General features: G+C 41.0%; 1 protein-coding gene across 1 annotated transcript; it reads right to left on the reverse strand.

Annotated features, from left to right (window-relative positions):
• Window positions 1–993: 993 nt before the first annotated feature.
• slc10a4 (solute carrier family 10 member 4) lies at window positions 994–5302 on the reverse strand (the record flags this gene model as incomplete). The annotated part of the gene is made up of 3 exons (XM_080033174.1): window positions 994–1518; window positions 4296–4506; window positions 4803–5302. 3 exons carry the CDS (start codon window positions 5300–5302, stop codon window positions 994–996), a joined length of 1236 nt encoding a protein of 411 aa, XP_079889300.1.
• Window positions 5303–16184: the final 10882 nt, after the last annotated feature.

Consider the following 16184-nt stretch of genomic DNA (forward strand, 5'->3'; position numbering starts at 1 on the left):
CTGTCTTCCTTTGATAGTGTGATAAATGATACTGATGATAAAACAGAAATGTTTAAAACATCATGAGTGACGTTTTGTTGTTGTCCGACGTTAGACATGAATGTCAAATTGAATAAAACGCTTGTGGATGTCTCTGCACAGTCCCTGTGATCCAGATTTTTTTTCTTTATGAATAATGAGTCCACTTGCAGGTCTTACACATTAAAGGTTTAAAACCTATCGCACAAAATGCACTTTTTCATGGTTTTTCAACATTTTTCTGGGTCCCAGGTGTGATTGCAGGCTCTCAAAGTCTGAGAAAATAACAAACCTCTCTCTTTTCTCCACCTTTCTGAAAACCTGTTTTCAAAAACCCCAGTCACATTGGTCTCCCCTTGTGATGTCATACAGGGAGAAGCCACGCCCCCCATTACCAACCTAACTGAACACTTCCTCCACCTGTGAAAAGCATACCCCTGAATCTAACTGCATGTGATATTCAAACCGGCAGTTAGATTTGGGGCAATCAGAGCAGACTGGGCTTTTTTGAAGGAGGGGCTTAAACAAAGAGGTCCTTAAAACTGAGCGTTTCAGACACAGTCTGAAAAGAGGAGATTCGGTAATGATGCTGTGAGAACTTTAAAGTTTTTTTTTGGAAACTGCACCAGGAAAATAGTTTCCAGTAGGAACCCAAATTACAATTTTAAACCTGAAAATAAGCATAATAAAGGTCACCTTTTATTTTGAAAAATGCACTTTTTCATGGTTTTTCAACATTAATATTGGTTCCTGGTGTGTCTAGAGACTCGCAAAATATGAGAAAAAAATTAAAACTTTTCTTTCTCTCCACTTTCACCTTTCTGAAAACCTGTGTTCAAACATTCTGTTCAGATGTTTTCCCTATATGATGTCACAAGGGGAAAAGCCACATCCCTCTCATTACCAACAGCATGGAAACAGTTTCTAGTAGAAACACCAATTACAATGTTGAACCTGAACATGAGCATGTGACCATTAAACTGGAGTAGGATCAGGAGGACAGGGGTCCAACATGATGGTGTTGGGGTCACTCACTGTGACGGCGCCATAAGAAGAGTCAAAGTCATCATCGCTGAAGCGTTGGTAACCTATGTCCGTGTCCTGGCCGTCCCCCGTGGGGTCTGCTTTGCACAGCACCTTCTTCCTGTACATCCGGTAGGCCAGGATGAAGACGCCAGCCTCGGCTGCCTGGAACAGGGCGTAGAGCAGGGGGAACATGTACATGCCTCCCATCAGCTGAGGGGGGAAGGCCAGCTTCAAGATGGCGGTGCACAGCTGTACGTTCTGGCATCCGGTCTCCAGAGACACGGCCCTGCAGCTGCTGGGCGGCAGTTCAAAGAGCACAGCCAGGCCGTAGCCCGCCGCGTAGCCACACATGGGCATCAGCACCGCCACCACATACACAGAGGCAGGGATGGTGGACAGCAGCTCCGGGCCCAGCATGGCTCCAGTCAGGATGAACAGCAGCACAAGGGTGATGAGCAGAGACCACAGAGATACCTGGAGAAACAACACAGTGTTTAAAGGTTACCTCACCTCTTATTATGCAACTGAATGAAACATTCTGGATTTCCCTGCACAGTCCCACTGTGATCCAGGTTTTTTTTTTCGTTATGAATGAGTCCACTTGCCTGTCTTGTTCTGGGCCCCTACATCTGGAGAATAGGGAACTGATTTTTTTGCCAAATGCACTTTTTCATGTTTCATGTGTTCATGTCTACAATAAAATGTCCCCGTTCTGTCTAGAGAATCCCAAAGTATGAGAAAGCACAACCCTCTCTCTTTTTCTGTACATCCACCTTTCTCTAATGTGTTCAAAAAGCCCAGACAGATGTAGCCTGGTCCAACCAGACCATCGTACTTCATTTCATTTGTACAGAAGGTCTGGAAGTGCTCTATTGACAAACGTTCACTCACTTGGAGGCGGGTGTCTGTTGAAGTTTAAAACTACTGGATCTCAGGGGTGTCCTTAGCTCAGTTGGTAGGGCATCCCCCCCCCCCCCCCCCCCCGGGCCTGTCCCAGCAGCAGACCCGGGTTCGATTCCCGCCCACGGTCGTTCTCTGCATGTCATTCCCCTCTCTGCCCCATTTCACCTCTGTCTCTGCACTGTCAATAAAGCATAGAAATGCCCAAAAAATATCTTAAAAAAAAAAAAAAAAAAAATATTGGATCTGCCCAGTGCCACTCTGGATCAGCCAACCAGTCGCATAACGTTTGGTCGTGATGTATATCATGAGCCGGCTTCTGACGGTGCTTTCCAGTTGTACAGGGAACTCGGAAATTTCAGACTTCACTACATATTGTAGTCTATGGATCTACCGGTACCTGGCAACGGTAACTTGTTAGAGCCTAACGTTTAGTTATTTGGATGAGAAAGGTTTTAGGCATCCATACTTTCCCAAGCAGATGCCCTGGAACACAGACAGGTCGGAACTCGGAACTACCAAGTCGGAAATTTCCAAGTTCCGAGTATAAAGGAACGCAGCATTCAACTGAAACTGGAGCGCGACTTCGACGTCATCGTTCTCAGCCGCTCCCTCTGTTCGCTGATTGGACATCCAAAAATCTGGACGAGCAGAATTCCATGAATCACAGCCCCAGACTGACTACTGAAGTGAAATTAAAATTGAGCGGAAGTAGGTAGGCGGGCGGTGCCAGGCTATGACAGATGTATTTCCCAACCTAAATTAGCACTACCTCCACCTGTGATAAGCACAGCCCCAGATCCCCCTGAATCTGAGTGGCAGTTAGATTCCAACCGGCAGTTAGATTCAGGGCCAATCAGAACAGCCTGGGCTTTATGGAGGGCGGGGATTAAGAGATAGGCTCCAAACGGACCGTTTCAGACAGAGGCTGAAAAGAGGAGATTCAGCCATGGCACTGTGAGAAATATAACTGATTTTTTTGACACTATGAAGTAGGGTCCGACCGATTTATCGGCCGGTCGATTATATCGGTGGATTATCGCATATTTCTGGAATTATCGGCATCAACCGTTTTTTTGCCGATTCTTGCCAATTTTTGCTGTTTTTGTTTTTTTCAAGCAATCATGTGTGAAATGTATTGCTGTCCTGGAGGTAGCCTCATTGAATAGCATTAATGCTATAGCCTATTTACAGAGGCAGCAGGTGTGTTGTAATTCATTGGATTAATTTACACTTGACAGTTCCCCCTGCAACCAATAACAGAGGCATTGGTCATCACTTGACTGTTAATAATAATAATTTATAGAATTTATATGGTGCTTTTTTGGAGGTCATTCAAAGACACTTTACATCATAGAGAATCATACATGAAGAAAAAAACTAAATACAGAAAAAATTCAAATAAGGTTTGAAGTGGAGTCAGGTGTCATTATGCTTCCTTAAAGAGGTGACTTTTGAGTTGACTTTTGAATGAGTTTATTGAGTCTGAGATGCTGATGTTTGGGGGGAGGGAGTTCCAGAGGGTTGGGTGCAGTAAGATAAAATGCATAATGTCTGAATTTAGACATATTTGTTACACTTTATTTTTTTTAGACAATGCGTATTGCAATAAAGAAAAAGTTCCTGTACATATTTTCAACAGTAAAAGGTATATATATATATATATATTTAAGGGTTCAAAAAAGTAAATATTTTCAATATATATTTTGGGGATTTTTTATTTAATTTTTTAATCGGCCGATTTAATCGTAACCGTAATTTTTATCTGAAAATAATCGGCATCGGCACTCCAAAATCAATATTGGTCGGGCCCTACTATGAAGTACTGTATACAGATTCTAGTAGAAAATTACAATTTTGAACCTGAAAATGTGCATGATATGTGACCTTTAAGGACGAGGGAGGTTTGCTGTGCGTGGGCCACCTATTTTGTTTTTTGACATATATATATATTTCCTTATCTGAAGTGAGGGTTTCTGAGAGGCAAGTGTCATATCTCAAGATTGCGCCTACAATGGAAAATGTGTGTGCTTTTGAGATGTATCATTGAACATGAGGTGAGTCTTTAAACACAGGGCTGGAATCTGCATCAAGGCATCACTGCTGTCTAACAGGACTCTGCCGGAGCTGATGTGGCCCTCCCTCACGTGTCATTTAATCAGAAATTGGAGGGAGGAGCTCTTCCGGGAAAAAAGTGACTCTGATGTCACTATGTTTTCGGTCAGAGTCTATGACGGACAAGGAAAATTACGCAGTGCGCTTTGGCGCAAAGGTATACTCCTAAATCGAATATAGTCATCAGGGCCTAAATAACACACAACTGTATTTTTTTTAACAAACTCACAAATTACCTTTAAAACAATGTCGGCCACACGCGTGTAGCGGTACCTCAGCATAACTCCTAAACCAATGGGGATGAGAGTGCTGCACAGGGTCAAGATGATGGCCCCGAACGGCATGAGGTTAACCACCGGTGTGTTGATCCAGGCGCGGCTGTAGATCCACAGACACAGCGGCATCAGCACGAGCGCCAACAGAGTGGAAGATATGGTCATGATGATGCTGGGGAGAGGAGAGCAAAGACGCACCGTTATAGCAGTGTTAGATGGATGTGGACGTTGGGCACAGTGTTGGATCGTTTTAGTTAAGGCTGATAACGATACCACAATGACTTTGGGAAGTACGTAGAGCTTAAGAGTGGTGCGTAAAGTGTATCCAAGTCCTCATTATTTCCGTGCGTAAATTGCTGAATAATACTCGAAATAGCCTAGTTCAACCTTTTGAACACTTTTTTAAGGTTCAATCGATAACTTGCTACATAGTGTTGTTTAGATAAGTGCAGTTTACAGTATTTGTACCTTAGATTCATCTCTCCGTGCGCCAGCAGAGACAGGATGTTTGATAAGTTTCCTCCCGGGCAGCAGCCACAGAGGAGAACAGCCATCGCCGCCACATCATCCAGAGAGAAGGCTAAGGCCAAGAGAAAGGCCACCAAGGGCATGATAACGAACTGACACACCAGAGCCAGCAGCACCCCGATGGGTCTGCGGATCTGTTCTCCGAGCTGGTTAACCTCCACGGTGCAGCCCAGCCCCAGCATAGTGAAGCAAAGAACGAGTCCTACAAACACATTGATTCCGTGACTGAGCGGGGAGTCCCAAAAGGCCGGCACCAGGTGAGGAGATTCCGTCGGGGGAGCGACCATGAACTCGGCTCCAGCGGGGCTCTTGAACGCACTGGCCACGAACCCAGCCATGGCCTCGGGAGAATTCACAACTTGCCTAAAAGTGTCCGACATAAGAAAGTCTATCAAACCGGCGCTTTGTGCGCTTCCACCCAGCAGGCTGGAGTTCTCCATGGCGCAACAGGAGGACTGAGGCTCTCCACAGCCGGCTTGTGCCTGTTAGGTGCTCGTGCGTAAAATGGTTCCCCTAGTGGCGCGCTGTCACTAAAAATAAATTGCGGAGGGTCCAGTGGTCGGAGGATGTGCTGGTGCCATGGCTCTGCGAGTCTCTCTGACAGTCAGACTGGTGCCACGGATTGGCTCCCTCGTTAGATGCGCATAGCTGCAGGGAGTCTGCACACGGTTTGAAGCTTGAGCGAGAGTGGACGGGCCAATCAATAACGCCCAGGCTGCCCTTTAGTACTGCGCTCCGCTCCGTAAAAGCAGAAAGGTCCCTCAAAACATCAATCTAATAATTACATATCGACAGTTTTCCATTTGTGGAAATTATAGCGAGCGCCATATAGGTTTTTCTGTCACATATTTCTTGTAGAATAAAGAAAAAACATCATTTAGACACATTGAAAGTGAAGAAGTAGGAGAAACAGCCGCGTACGGTTGAGTAAGCTGCATCCTCAGGGAAAGGAAAGTGTTCTTATCTTTATACTCGTGCAGCAAACTGTGAAAATCTGCCTGCGCGTTTCCTTTGTTCACTCTGCTGCTTCTTTTATGGAGTGAGTGTGCATTGAATGAGTCCTCGTCTCAGGCATGATGGTGCGCATTTCTCATGTCTACTTAGATGGTTATTAAAGCTCAAATGTTTGATATTATTCATCTGTCAGCGTGAGATCAACTTGATCAGTCACTACTGCTGTATCATCAAGTATTTACCTAAGAATGATAACTTAAGTCAATGCATTAAGTAAGGTGTAACTGTTTGCTATGGATGCCCTAACATATGTTAGTATGTTAGTAAAGTAGCTATGTTGTTGGGGAAACTAGTCCAGGGGCCTCATTTATAAAGCTTGCTGCGCACAAAAACCTTGCGTAGACAGGCACAATGTGCGGTGGCAAAACGGTGGTATTTATAAAATAATTATTTGCGGAGAATTGTGCGTATTCCCACGCCAATCTTTGACCATGCTTATAGCAAGGTTTTCCTGACTCGGGGAATCAGCGACACTCAATGGCAACACCACGAAATAAAGCTCTGTCATCGGAAAAACACACATATCCTTGTGAAATGCATGGCACCCAATATATTTAATCAATTATATGTGCGTACCTATTGTTGCGAATATAGGCTACTGTTGTCTTTGGCATGCAGTAATGATGTAGGTTGATTTACTTCAAGTAGGTCTATACATGTGTTGGTTATATTTTTTAAATGAATCTTAGTTCTACTTTATAATAATATCATATACAGTACGTCGGGAGGTGTGTCTGTGAGTGGCCAGCGGGAGAGAAAATAGTCTATATTTTAGGCTGTGTATAGTGTATAAAAAGTAGTTTTGTACAAAGTTAAGGCCAAAAATATTAATTAAAACTATATATTTCGTTAGATAAAATCATGTTAGGAATTTAGCAAATTATTACATTCATAATAATAATAACAATTTACCCTGGAAGTTTAAACTATAATCTGACGTTGTTGGAAATGTGTGGATCTCACAGAAGGGAAACAATGCGTTATAGCATTATTTCACCTCTCACAACACATTTTATATAGGCCTACACATATCCTACAGGTTCGCTAATACGTGATATTTCATACAGTACAAAGTTGGGCAAAACAGCTTAACAAAGAAGACTGTAATGACTGTGCCAATCATGATATGTGATCAGCACGCGTGTGTGTTTGTGGGCCAGTTACAGCGGCGCATAGCACAGACTTTCTTCCTTCAGTCGCTTTCTTTGGGGCCGGTTGCCTCCCTTTTTTCCTCATGTCAGTCAAAATTCCGTGCTTATTAAGAGCGTCATCATATTCAGGAGCTATTTAGCATTCGCCATGTATGGTAGATTGTGGGATGAAACTGGGAGTTGAAGAGGGAGGACACGGGTCGGAGATCGCCTGCGCACAATTCACCGCAGGTGGGTAATTATAAAGGGAAGATTGGTGCAACAGTGCGCAGCACAGTTTTATAAATCTCAACTTTTTTTTCGAGCAGCACATTCTTGGCTTTGTGCGAACGCAATGTTCTGGGAGGGTTTCTACGCACACCTTTATAAATGATGAGTCCTGTCCGGGCCACTTCATAATTGTGGGGTTTAAATAATAGTCATTTGTAATATATTCTGATGTTAAAACACACATTTGCTAAGTAATGACATTGAAGAAATTGGACATACTTATATAATGAATGAATTGCCAATATGTCTTGTTTATTCCTTACTGGCAGAGAGTTGCTTGTTCTTTTGAGCTCCCCACCCACATAATCAGTGATGCTGCCCACAAATGCATGATCATTACCAATGGGACATGTCACATCACTGTAAATAGAAAGAAATAGGCTTCAATGATATGTGACATGAACGATATAAACCAGTTACAAATAACTTAGATATGAAAATTCAATCCTATTTGACTGTAGATTATTGTTTGTTGTGCAATTAACCCTTAAAGGAATACTTCACCCATACGGAACCAGCGTTCTATCATTATAAAATCACTATTATAATATAATGAATCAGGTTTTTCTTTCCTCAGTCTTCCCTCAGTCTTCCCTTGGCCCAGCTGTCCTGTTAATCCTAACCCTTACTGTGATGTCACAAGAAGGAAATTGTAGGGTTAGACAGTGAGACCATAAAACACTCTTTCAGCCTTTTCTCAGGCTAGGATGATCCGATTTGATTTTTTTTTTTGCACATTTATACTAAATAGGATCTCCGAGTTCAATACACCTTCATATTCCAATTGGTGAAGTCGGCCTTTAAAATAGTTAGGCCCATAGAAAGCTCAACAAATCCTGCTGTAATCTTACCCACCCACTGCCTCATTTGACCCGTTTTTATTAATCAATCTGTTTTCAACCTTAGTTTCTTAACACAACACCCCAATCATTTGATACTGCCTAGTGTAGGTCAGACAACTGAAGCAATATTTGTAAGATATTGTGGCTGGCTTCCGTGGCAGTTGGCTCCCCACAACAATGCATGCTGTCCAGTTCAGCACCTACTCGCCTGTGTTAAGGAACCTTGTGCCAGTTTCACAGACATGGATAAAGCCTAGTCCTTTTGGACTAAATGAAAGTTTGAATGGAGATTGTCCATTGAAAGTTCAAATTTATTCCAGAACTAGGCTTAATCCATGTCTGTGAAACTGGCCCCTTGTGTTTTTGGGGTTTGACTTTGTTTATTTCTCTGAGTAAGACTGCTGCACACACAGGCAGCTGAGCATCTCCACACAACGTAAATGAACTGACGTCATGCGTTCATTCAGGGCACTGAGGCCTAAGTGGAATGGGTTTGCACCAGTGACTCAGACTTTTCTTCTGTCCCCTCCCTTTCCCGGGGAGACACCGTGTCCCCCATTAACCAAACGGGCCACTCCGGGAACGTAATGTAACAACCGTCTGTGGACAGAATACATGATGAGTCACCTTCCCCATAACAACTGTCAAGAGACTGACACTTATTGGGTGATGCCGCACTCTAAGAGAATTGGAAAATTCTGTTTAACATGCATTAAAAAAAACTGCTTAAAGAGATACTGGTCCTTTCATGTGTACCATGCCTCTGCTACAGTCTGAAGCAACAGCTCATTCAGACCAAACACTAGCTCGTTTGTCATTGCTTAAACACAATTTTTAAAACTCTACACATTATCTCATGGCTTAACCACGGCCTGCACAACACTGTGGATATCCAGCACTTTGTTCAAATGCTAACACACTGCTGTCACAACTGTAAACTACACATTCAAAACAGAATAGATTTCAGCCTAGTGCATTTCAAACACAGCTGATTGCAATTTCAACTGAAACACTAAGAAGGTGTCTTGTTTTAGACTTGTTAGTGAACATACTGTAAATACAGTATAGGGAAAGCAAAAACATATATATTTTTTTGGAAATGGACTAATGAAGACAGGTTGTTGGAGGGAGAAGAGTGGCAGTGAGAGTGTGGATGTGTGGAGGAAGACCTAGAAGAAATGTTGTGAATCATTGTTTCTCATTGAGAGAGGCAGGGTTGAGGGTGCAACCCAATCTGCAAAGATCTAAAGTTGCATCTTTAATACAAATTTTCCAGCAAACAAAAACGTAAGAGTTGCATCCTTACAGAAAATGACAAGATTAGAGTAATTGATTTCTGTATTACAATTATAGCATATTAACACAGATAAATATTGCATTTGGAAATGTTATCAATAAAATATAAAATAAAAATATGTAGGGGAGAACGGGGTAATCTGAGCCACTTTTTACATTTGCTCCCCTCTAAGCGAGCTAAAATGATTTATCACTCAAATTTACACATTTCCCATTAATTCAGGATGTTTCCTAGACATGGGCATTAGCAGAATTTGTTCAAGACAAAGGGCAGTGAAAATATGATTGTTGTCATGTGGCTCACTTTATCCCAGCTGTGGGGTAAACTGATCCACTTACTTTTTCCACTCTGAAACTACCATAACAACACATATTGTAACAGTTAGAATCCTGAAAGCTAGCCACACATTCCAGAACTAATGTCGGACTAGTAAAAGAATGATGGGGTTTGGTCAATTAAGCAAAGCAAATTTTGTAAACACTTGAAAGTAACTCTGAACAAAATCAAATACAACATATTATACTGTAATTCAAAAGGTTTTAATAAGATTCAAATGAAAGATAGAACCAGTTAGATTAGAACACAGTCTGGGTTCAGAACAAAGGACCATTGGAGCCAGCTAGTGTCTGGGGGTCAAAGCATAGGAAAATCAGAACCAGCGAGAACAGCCTGGGACTCAGAACACAGGAGAAGACCCAACTGGATTATAACACCAGCCTGTCATACTCTACAACTAGGCCTACTCTACATTCCAGCCCTGAAGGTTACAGGGAAAGATGAGAAGGTGCTCTTTCTGTGTGGTTGCCCCAGGTCGTCTTGCTGGTGTATTTCCTTGGCATGATGGCTTTTCTACAATGTGTATGACAATACAATAAAACATATGTTATGTAATATTACATTAAAATACGTTTAAGACTAAACTTAACTTGTGCCTCATGGTGGGGGAAACCCACAGCATTTGGCTCACTTTCCCCCACCACCACAATTTGAGAAAAAACTACCTCTCTTAGCATTTCAGGCTAATCTTTAGCTAATATCATCACATGGTTTTTATATGTTGGTAGTTCATCAACACGTGTGATAGAAGTTTTTCTACGTGAATACATTTGCTTTGGCACAACAGCTGATTAAGTTGACAGCAAGAAAATTTACTTTTACATGCAAAATACCTATTTTGGTGAAAAAAACATGCTTACCACAGCACCACGAGGTCCTCTCTTTCAGGGCCATGGGGAAATGAGAGGGGCTTGAAAACATATATCTCACATGACCAACATTTTTTTCCGTTGCCTAGATATAGGGGGTGGCTCACATTACCCGATGCCTCAGATTCCCCCGTTCTCCCCTATCTAATGAAGCAAACTTCTGATTTTCATTTATTTTTGTTTACATAACTGGTATGTTATAAAATAAACAATTTCATGGGAAATAATTTCACTCTTTCCTCAAAGAAAATATTACGTTATTTGTGTGAAGTAACTCAAATTATTCAAACTGTAAAAAATAAAAGTTTGTAATTTGTGTATTGGGGTTTGATGCCAGTGTTTATACTCTGAGTGTGTTCTGACTGACAGTGTGTGTTATCTCAATGAGGCTGGTTCATAGTGTTTGCTGCACTGAGCCTATTTTGCAGGTGAAGTGAATTGTTCAGCTCCAGTGACTGTTGGTGGTGCAGACTGTAGTTAGAGTTTTGCACATTGAGCTATAGTTGTTCCCACTGTGGGTAAGCGATCGAAAAAAACTGTAAAAGTTTGTACAGCCCGGCAGTGATGATATATAAGACTGCCTATATGCAGATCAGGATGGCAGACAATGTGATTACTAACATAATTGAGAATCTAAAGGCCACACCTGCTTCAAGCTGCGAGCATGTCTGAGATCTTTTTTGTGATCGATAAAGGAGCTGAACAAATCCTATCAGTGATTTATCAATTTGAAGTGTATTGTTGCTCATGTTTCACCTGTTAGCTTCTGTCACCTCTGTGTGAGTGTGAGTTTCCTGTTCCTTTCTGACAGTTGAACGTGTTAGCCCCAACCTGTGTGCAGACATTAAGGAAATGCAATTCATTAGCAGAACCTGTGTGTGTGTGTGTGTGTGTGTGTGTGTGTGTGTGTGTGTGTTTGTGTGTGTGTGTGTGTGTGTGTGTGTGTGTGTACACACAGTATATACAGTAGGTTTGCATTCAGGAGTGTGTCCTTGTACGTCTGTTTTCATTAGGCTACATTTTAATAGATAATCACACACATTTAAATTGTCCTCATAGTGTAAGTCACCAACCATGCAAGCCACCTGGGGATAAGTAGATCCTGCATGGAGGAAGGCCAATTTGTATAATCTGCCTAAAAAGTTTAGAATCATATCATGACTAATCGATATGTGAATAGGACTTTGTTTTAATCTTGAAGGGAACCACAGCATTTGGGTACATGGTCAGCACCTTAGGTGAATCAACAGTGAACAGACATTTTGACTTGTTATAGCGGGAAAAGCATGGGTGTCACTATTAAAGCCACTACGAGTAACATGGCACGTTGGCGGCCCCTTTGGACAAAAGCGGTAGTATTTTTACGACGCCAGCTGTCGTGAAGCTTTTTTCTAGCTTGTGCCGGGCGTGCAAGATTCAAATGATCAGGAAGCAATATAGTGCATGTCCGTGTGTTGAAAGTGTGAGGGCACCGGACTCTTTTCGGCTCCGTGAGAGTGGTTAGTGACACAGCATCAACTAATGCCAGTCAGTGCTACACACACCTGATTGCAATGAGTTGATGCAGTGTCACCTCTCATTTCATTTTCCTTTATTTATTCTCAAAAGATCAATTGAGGGTTACCCTCTTTTACAATGACATCGAGACAGATACACAATATACAATGAGAATACACAACAAGCTTACAAAGAGACAACAACAATTAAAACATTCAGATCAATTGAATAAAACAGAACAATAGCATAATTAAAACAGTTACAAGTGGAGTGGGGCTGATTCAAAATAATAACTTTAAATTGGTTAACAGTTATGAGTGTATTTATTTTAATTTGATGTTGTAGGCTGTTCCAGGAGTCTGGGGCACTGTGGCTAAAAGCAGTTTTAACAAGGTCAGACCGGGCATATGGAACATATAACATGAGCATTTCAGTTGAGCGGGTTTGATAAAGCCCATCTGAAATAAGCAGCATTGTTGTCAAATAGAGTGGCAGCTTTCCGGTCAGGGCTTTATATATAAAAATATGCCAATGTGCGTCACGTCTCTCTTTAAGAGAGGACCACCCAACCTTTTCATATAAAAGACAATGGTGAGTGTCATAAGCATCTCCTGTAATGAACCTTAAGGCAGAGTGAAAAACAGAGTCTAGGAGTTTAAGACATGATTGAGATGCATGCCTATAAACCACATCACCGTAATCAAGGACAGACATAAAAACTGCCTCGATAATCCTTTTCCTACTGAACAACGGGAAGGTGGCTTTGTTCCTATAAAAATATCCAATCTTTTGTCGCAGACGACAGACAAGATTTTTTATGTGAAATTTAAAAGATACTTTTTCATCTATCCAGATGCCAAGATATTTATATTCAGTGACTCTTTCAATATGAGATCCATTATTTGTATGAATATTAAGATCATTAAAATGTATAGTTCTTGCTCTGGAGAAACACATATATTTTGTTTTGTCTGTATTAAGAACAAGCCTGAGGTCCACTAGACAGTCCTGCAGGGTGTTAAAAGAGCTCTGAAGGTTCTGAACAGAGCTGAAAGATTACGTGTCCTCACAGAAAGCAAATGAACGAGAGACGGCAGTTAGTATGGATCACGATGAGGTAATGTGTTTATGTTGTTGCAAATAATGACTATTTCAGATGAATAATGGTCAGCTGATGATGCTGGTGACCGTTCATTCATTTAGGAGTAAACACTGCATTCTAGTTCGCTCCCGTGAAATTGTGTATAGGTTGCTTGGCAACGCCCTCCCGCCCTCCCGCCCGCCTATCTCTCCCTTTTAGCTTTTCTTCATTGCATTTTGTTTTTTGATGGTTCAGCCCCGCTATCAGTCATTATGACAACAAATAACTGTCTCAAACAAGGCTCCCGCTCCCCTTCCCTCACCTGGAGGGATAGGCTTCTCAAATCGCGTTTATGCGCCACACTGAAATCTGCGACCAATACGGATATGTGAACATAGAGCATGCACGCGTGTACCGAAAATTGGACTGGGTGTGCGACCAGACCAAATGCAGTAATAAAAACTATATAAAAACATCTTTCTTTGCACTGATGGTCTCGTTTGCTGTTAAAGGTAATTTATGATTATGAGAGGAAACATGAGGCTGTTTAAAAGATATTTAAATGTTACTCGTAGCTGCTTTAACATGAACTTAATTTAATTTGTGTTACACCTGCACATACAATACCAGGACTCTGAAACTCAAGCAGCTTAAAGGATTTTAACCACTATGCATTCATAGGTGTACTTTAACCTGTATTTATCCAACAGTAACTAAATGTACTCCCTGAACAGGTATACGATGCTTAAGATGATTAAATGTTTTTTTTTCACAATCATGATGCAGAACAAACATAATATTAATCGTTATTATTACAAAGGGGAGCAACACAATTATTATGCAAACCTCATATTGTGGTTAAAAGCATCATGTTTTTGAACTATCTGTTGCAACTGTGAAACCCAACTGAAGAGTGTAAATTCTAAGTTGCTCACGCTATGTGGGCCATGTCCATGAGCACTATGTAGAAGTGTTTTTTTCCGGCAGCTAAATAGTTTATGACACAACAGAGAAGCCTAAAGTAACGTGGGAAAAAAATTATAATGTCATAATTTCCTACAGTTATTCCAAGGAGGAGCAAGTGTCTAATCTCAGCATTACAATTTGAATTATGAAAAGAGTATGATCCCCACGTGATTTCATTTCATGTTTAAAGGTGTGACACATACATACCTCTGTTTTGAGTAGCTTAAGATCAACTAACCACTTCCTTTTCTCTGTGCCTCCTCCACAAATACATTTTAAAGCGAACGAGGAAGTTTCACTGTGTCTCTGTCTGTCTGATGGTCATCATGGAGCTTAACCAAGCGGCTCTGCTCTACATTCAACAATTAGTTATGTGCCAAGTATTTGCAAGTACACTGGAGTTTTTTTGACACACATTTTGCTTTACATTCAGTTTAAGGTTATGTTTTGTATTAACCTATTGTTTCCTTCCAAGGGTTTGATCCATATGTCAACATTAATAGACTGGTGTCCAGGGGAGACACAGAAACATTCACGTGCAACATAACGTCGATATACAACTCAAATCAACTGGACCAATGGCAAAGCTACTTTTGCTCATTTATTTTTGAAGAATAGTACTTGGTCTAATTTCACCTCTCGCAGAGTGAGAATAGACCCAGGTGCACCTTCAAAACTGAAAATGTTTAATGTTGAGCATGAAGACTCAGGACTTTACACATGTAATGTAACTGGTAAAGATGGTGTGACGACTACTGAGTGGAATTTAACTGTGTCTGGGAAACCTAAAGGTAAGTTGAGCACAAAGCAGATCTAATTATCTCTACACCAGCCATAGTGCATTTCAATCATCAAACTGCATGCTGCTTAAATGGATTCTTATCTGATTTTATGTAGAAACATTGGAGTATTTTCTATATATCTTCACATCTACAAGTGGATTTATTCTATGTGGCTTTGTGACTTCAGCTGTTTGCCTCTGCAGGTGAGTACTTTTTTATTGAGTTGGTGTGCAAAAATGAATTTTGCACCCTGTTGTCATCACAAAAGTCGATTCTTGTTTACTATAGCTATAGTTTGGTCTGGCTGTGTGAGACCAGGGACGTTGGAACTATTTTCTTAGGGGTTGCTGTAAATGGGAATAGGTTCAGTAATGTCCAACACAGAAGTAAGCCGACTGGCTATTATGAGCAATTGATAAGCATGACCTAAGACTTTAATTTAAAATAATGTGATTAGAATTCCAAAGTATCCTTATACAAAGGCCTATAGATACAAAATAAAACAAAATAATTCCTGAATTTCAAGGGTGTAGGTTGTGATTAAACCTTGGTTTGGGGACACATTTTAAATGGGAGGTCTGGGGGGAGCATTGAAGCATTCAATACTTCATTTCCTACATTCTGGTGAATTTATATGCACCAAATTTATGTAAAGTAATTGACAACATTTAGGTTCCCGGTGACAAAAATAGAATAGAATACAATGCAGTAATATCATGCATTCTGTATTGCTTTCAAATACAGTATGTATTTTCCAGTATTGTTAAAAAATTTGGTTTAAACTGTAAAAAAAAAAGAATTATTCATGTGTATCATTGAGAATGTATTGGCTGACACATTTTAGTAGCCTGCAATCTTCAAATATTTAAAAATACTTAAATGCAAAATGAGGTTATAATCCTAATTTTGCTTACTTTAAAATACTAGTATTTACATAGTGTGCAGTGGAGAGAGAAATATATACAGACAGATAGAGGGAGGAAGAGATAGCTTTATTTTATAATATAGCTTTTTGATTTGTGAGAGTGATCATCGCTGACTTTAGACTGAGTCGTGCTGTCTGCTCCTTGAGGCTCGAGCCCTTCAGCTGAGCGAACAGCTGTCTGACATGGAGATGAAAAACGAAACTGAAACTTAACTATCCAGACCTGCCCATTAGTATCCAGCTGCATCCCCAGAGAACAATACTGAGGCTGGGCAGAAGTACTGTGGCTGGG

This window comes from Ammodytes marinus, assembly GCF_949987685.1.
Source record: "Ammodytes marinus genome assembly, chromosome: 8".
Taxonomy (NCBI): domain Eukaryota; kingdom Metazoa; phylum Chordata; class Actinopteri; order Uranoscopiformes; family Ammodytidae; genus Ammodytes; species Ammodytes marinus.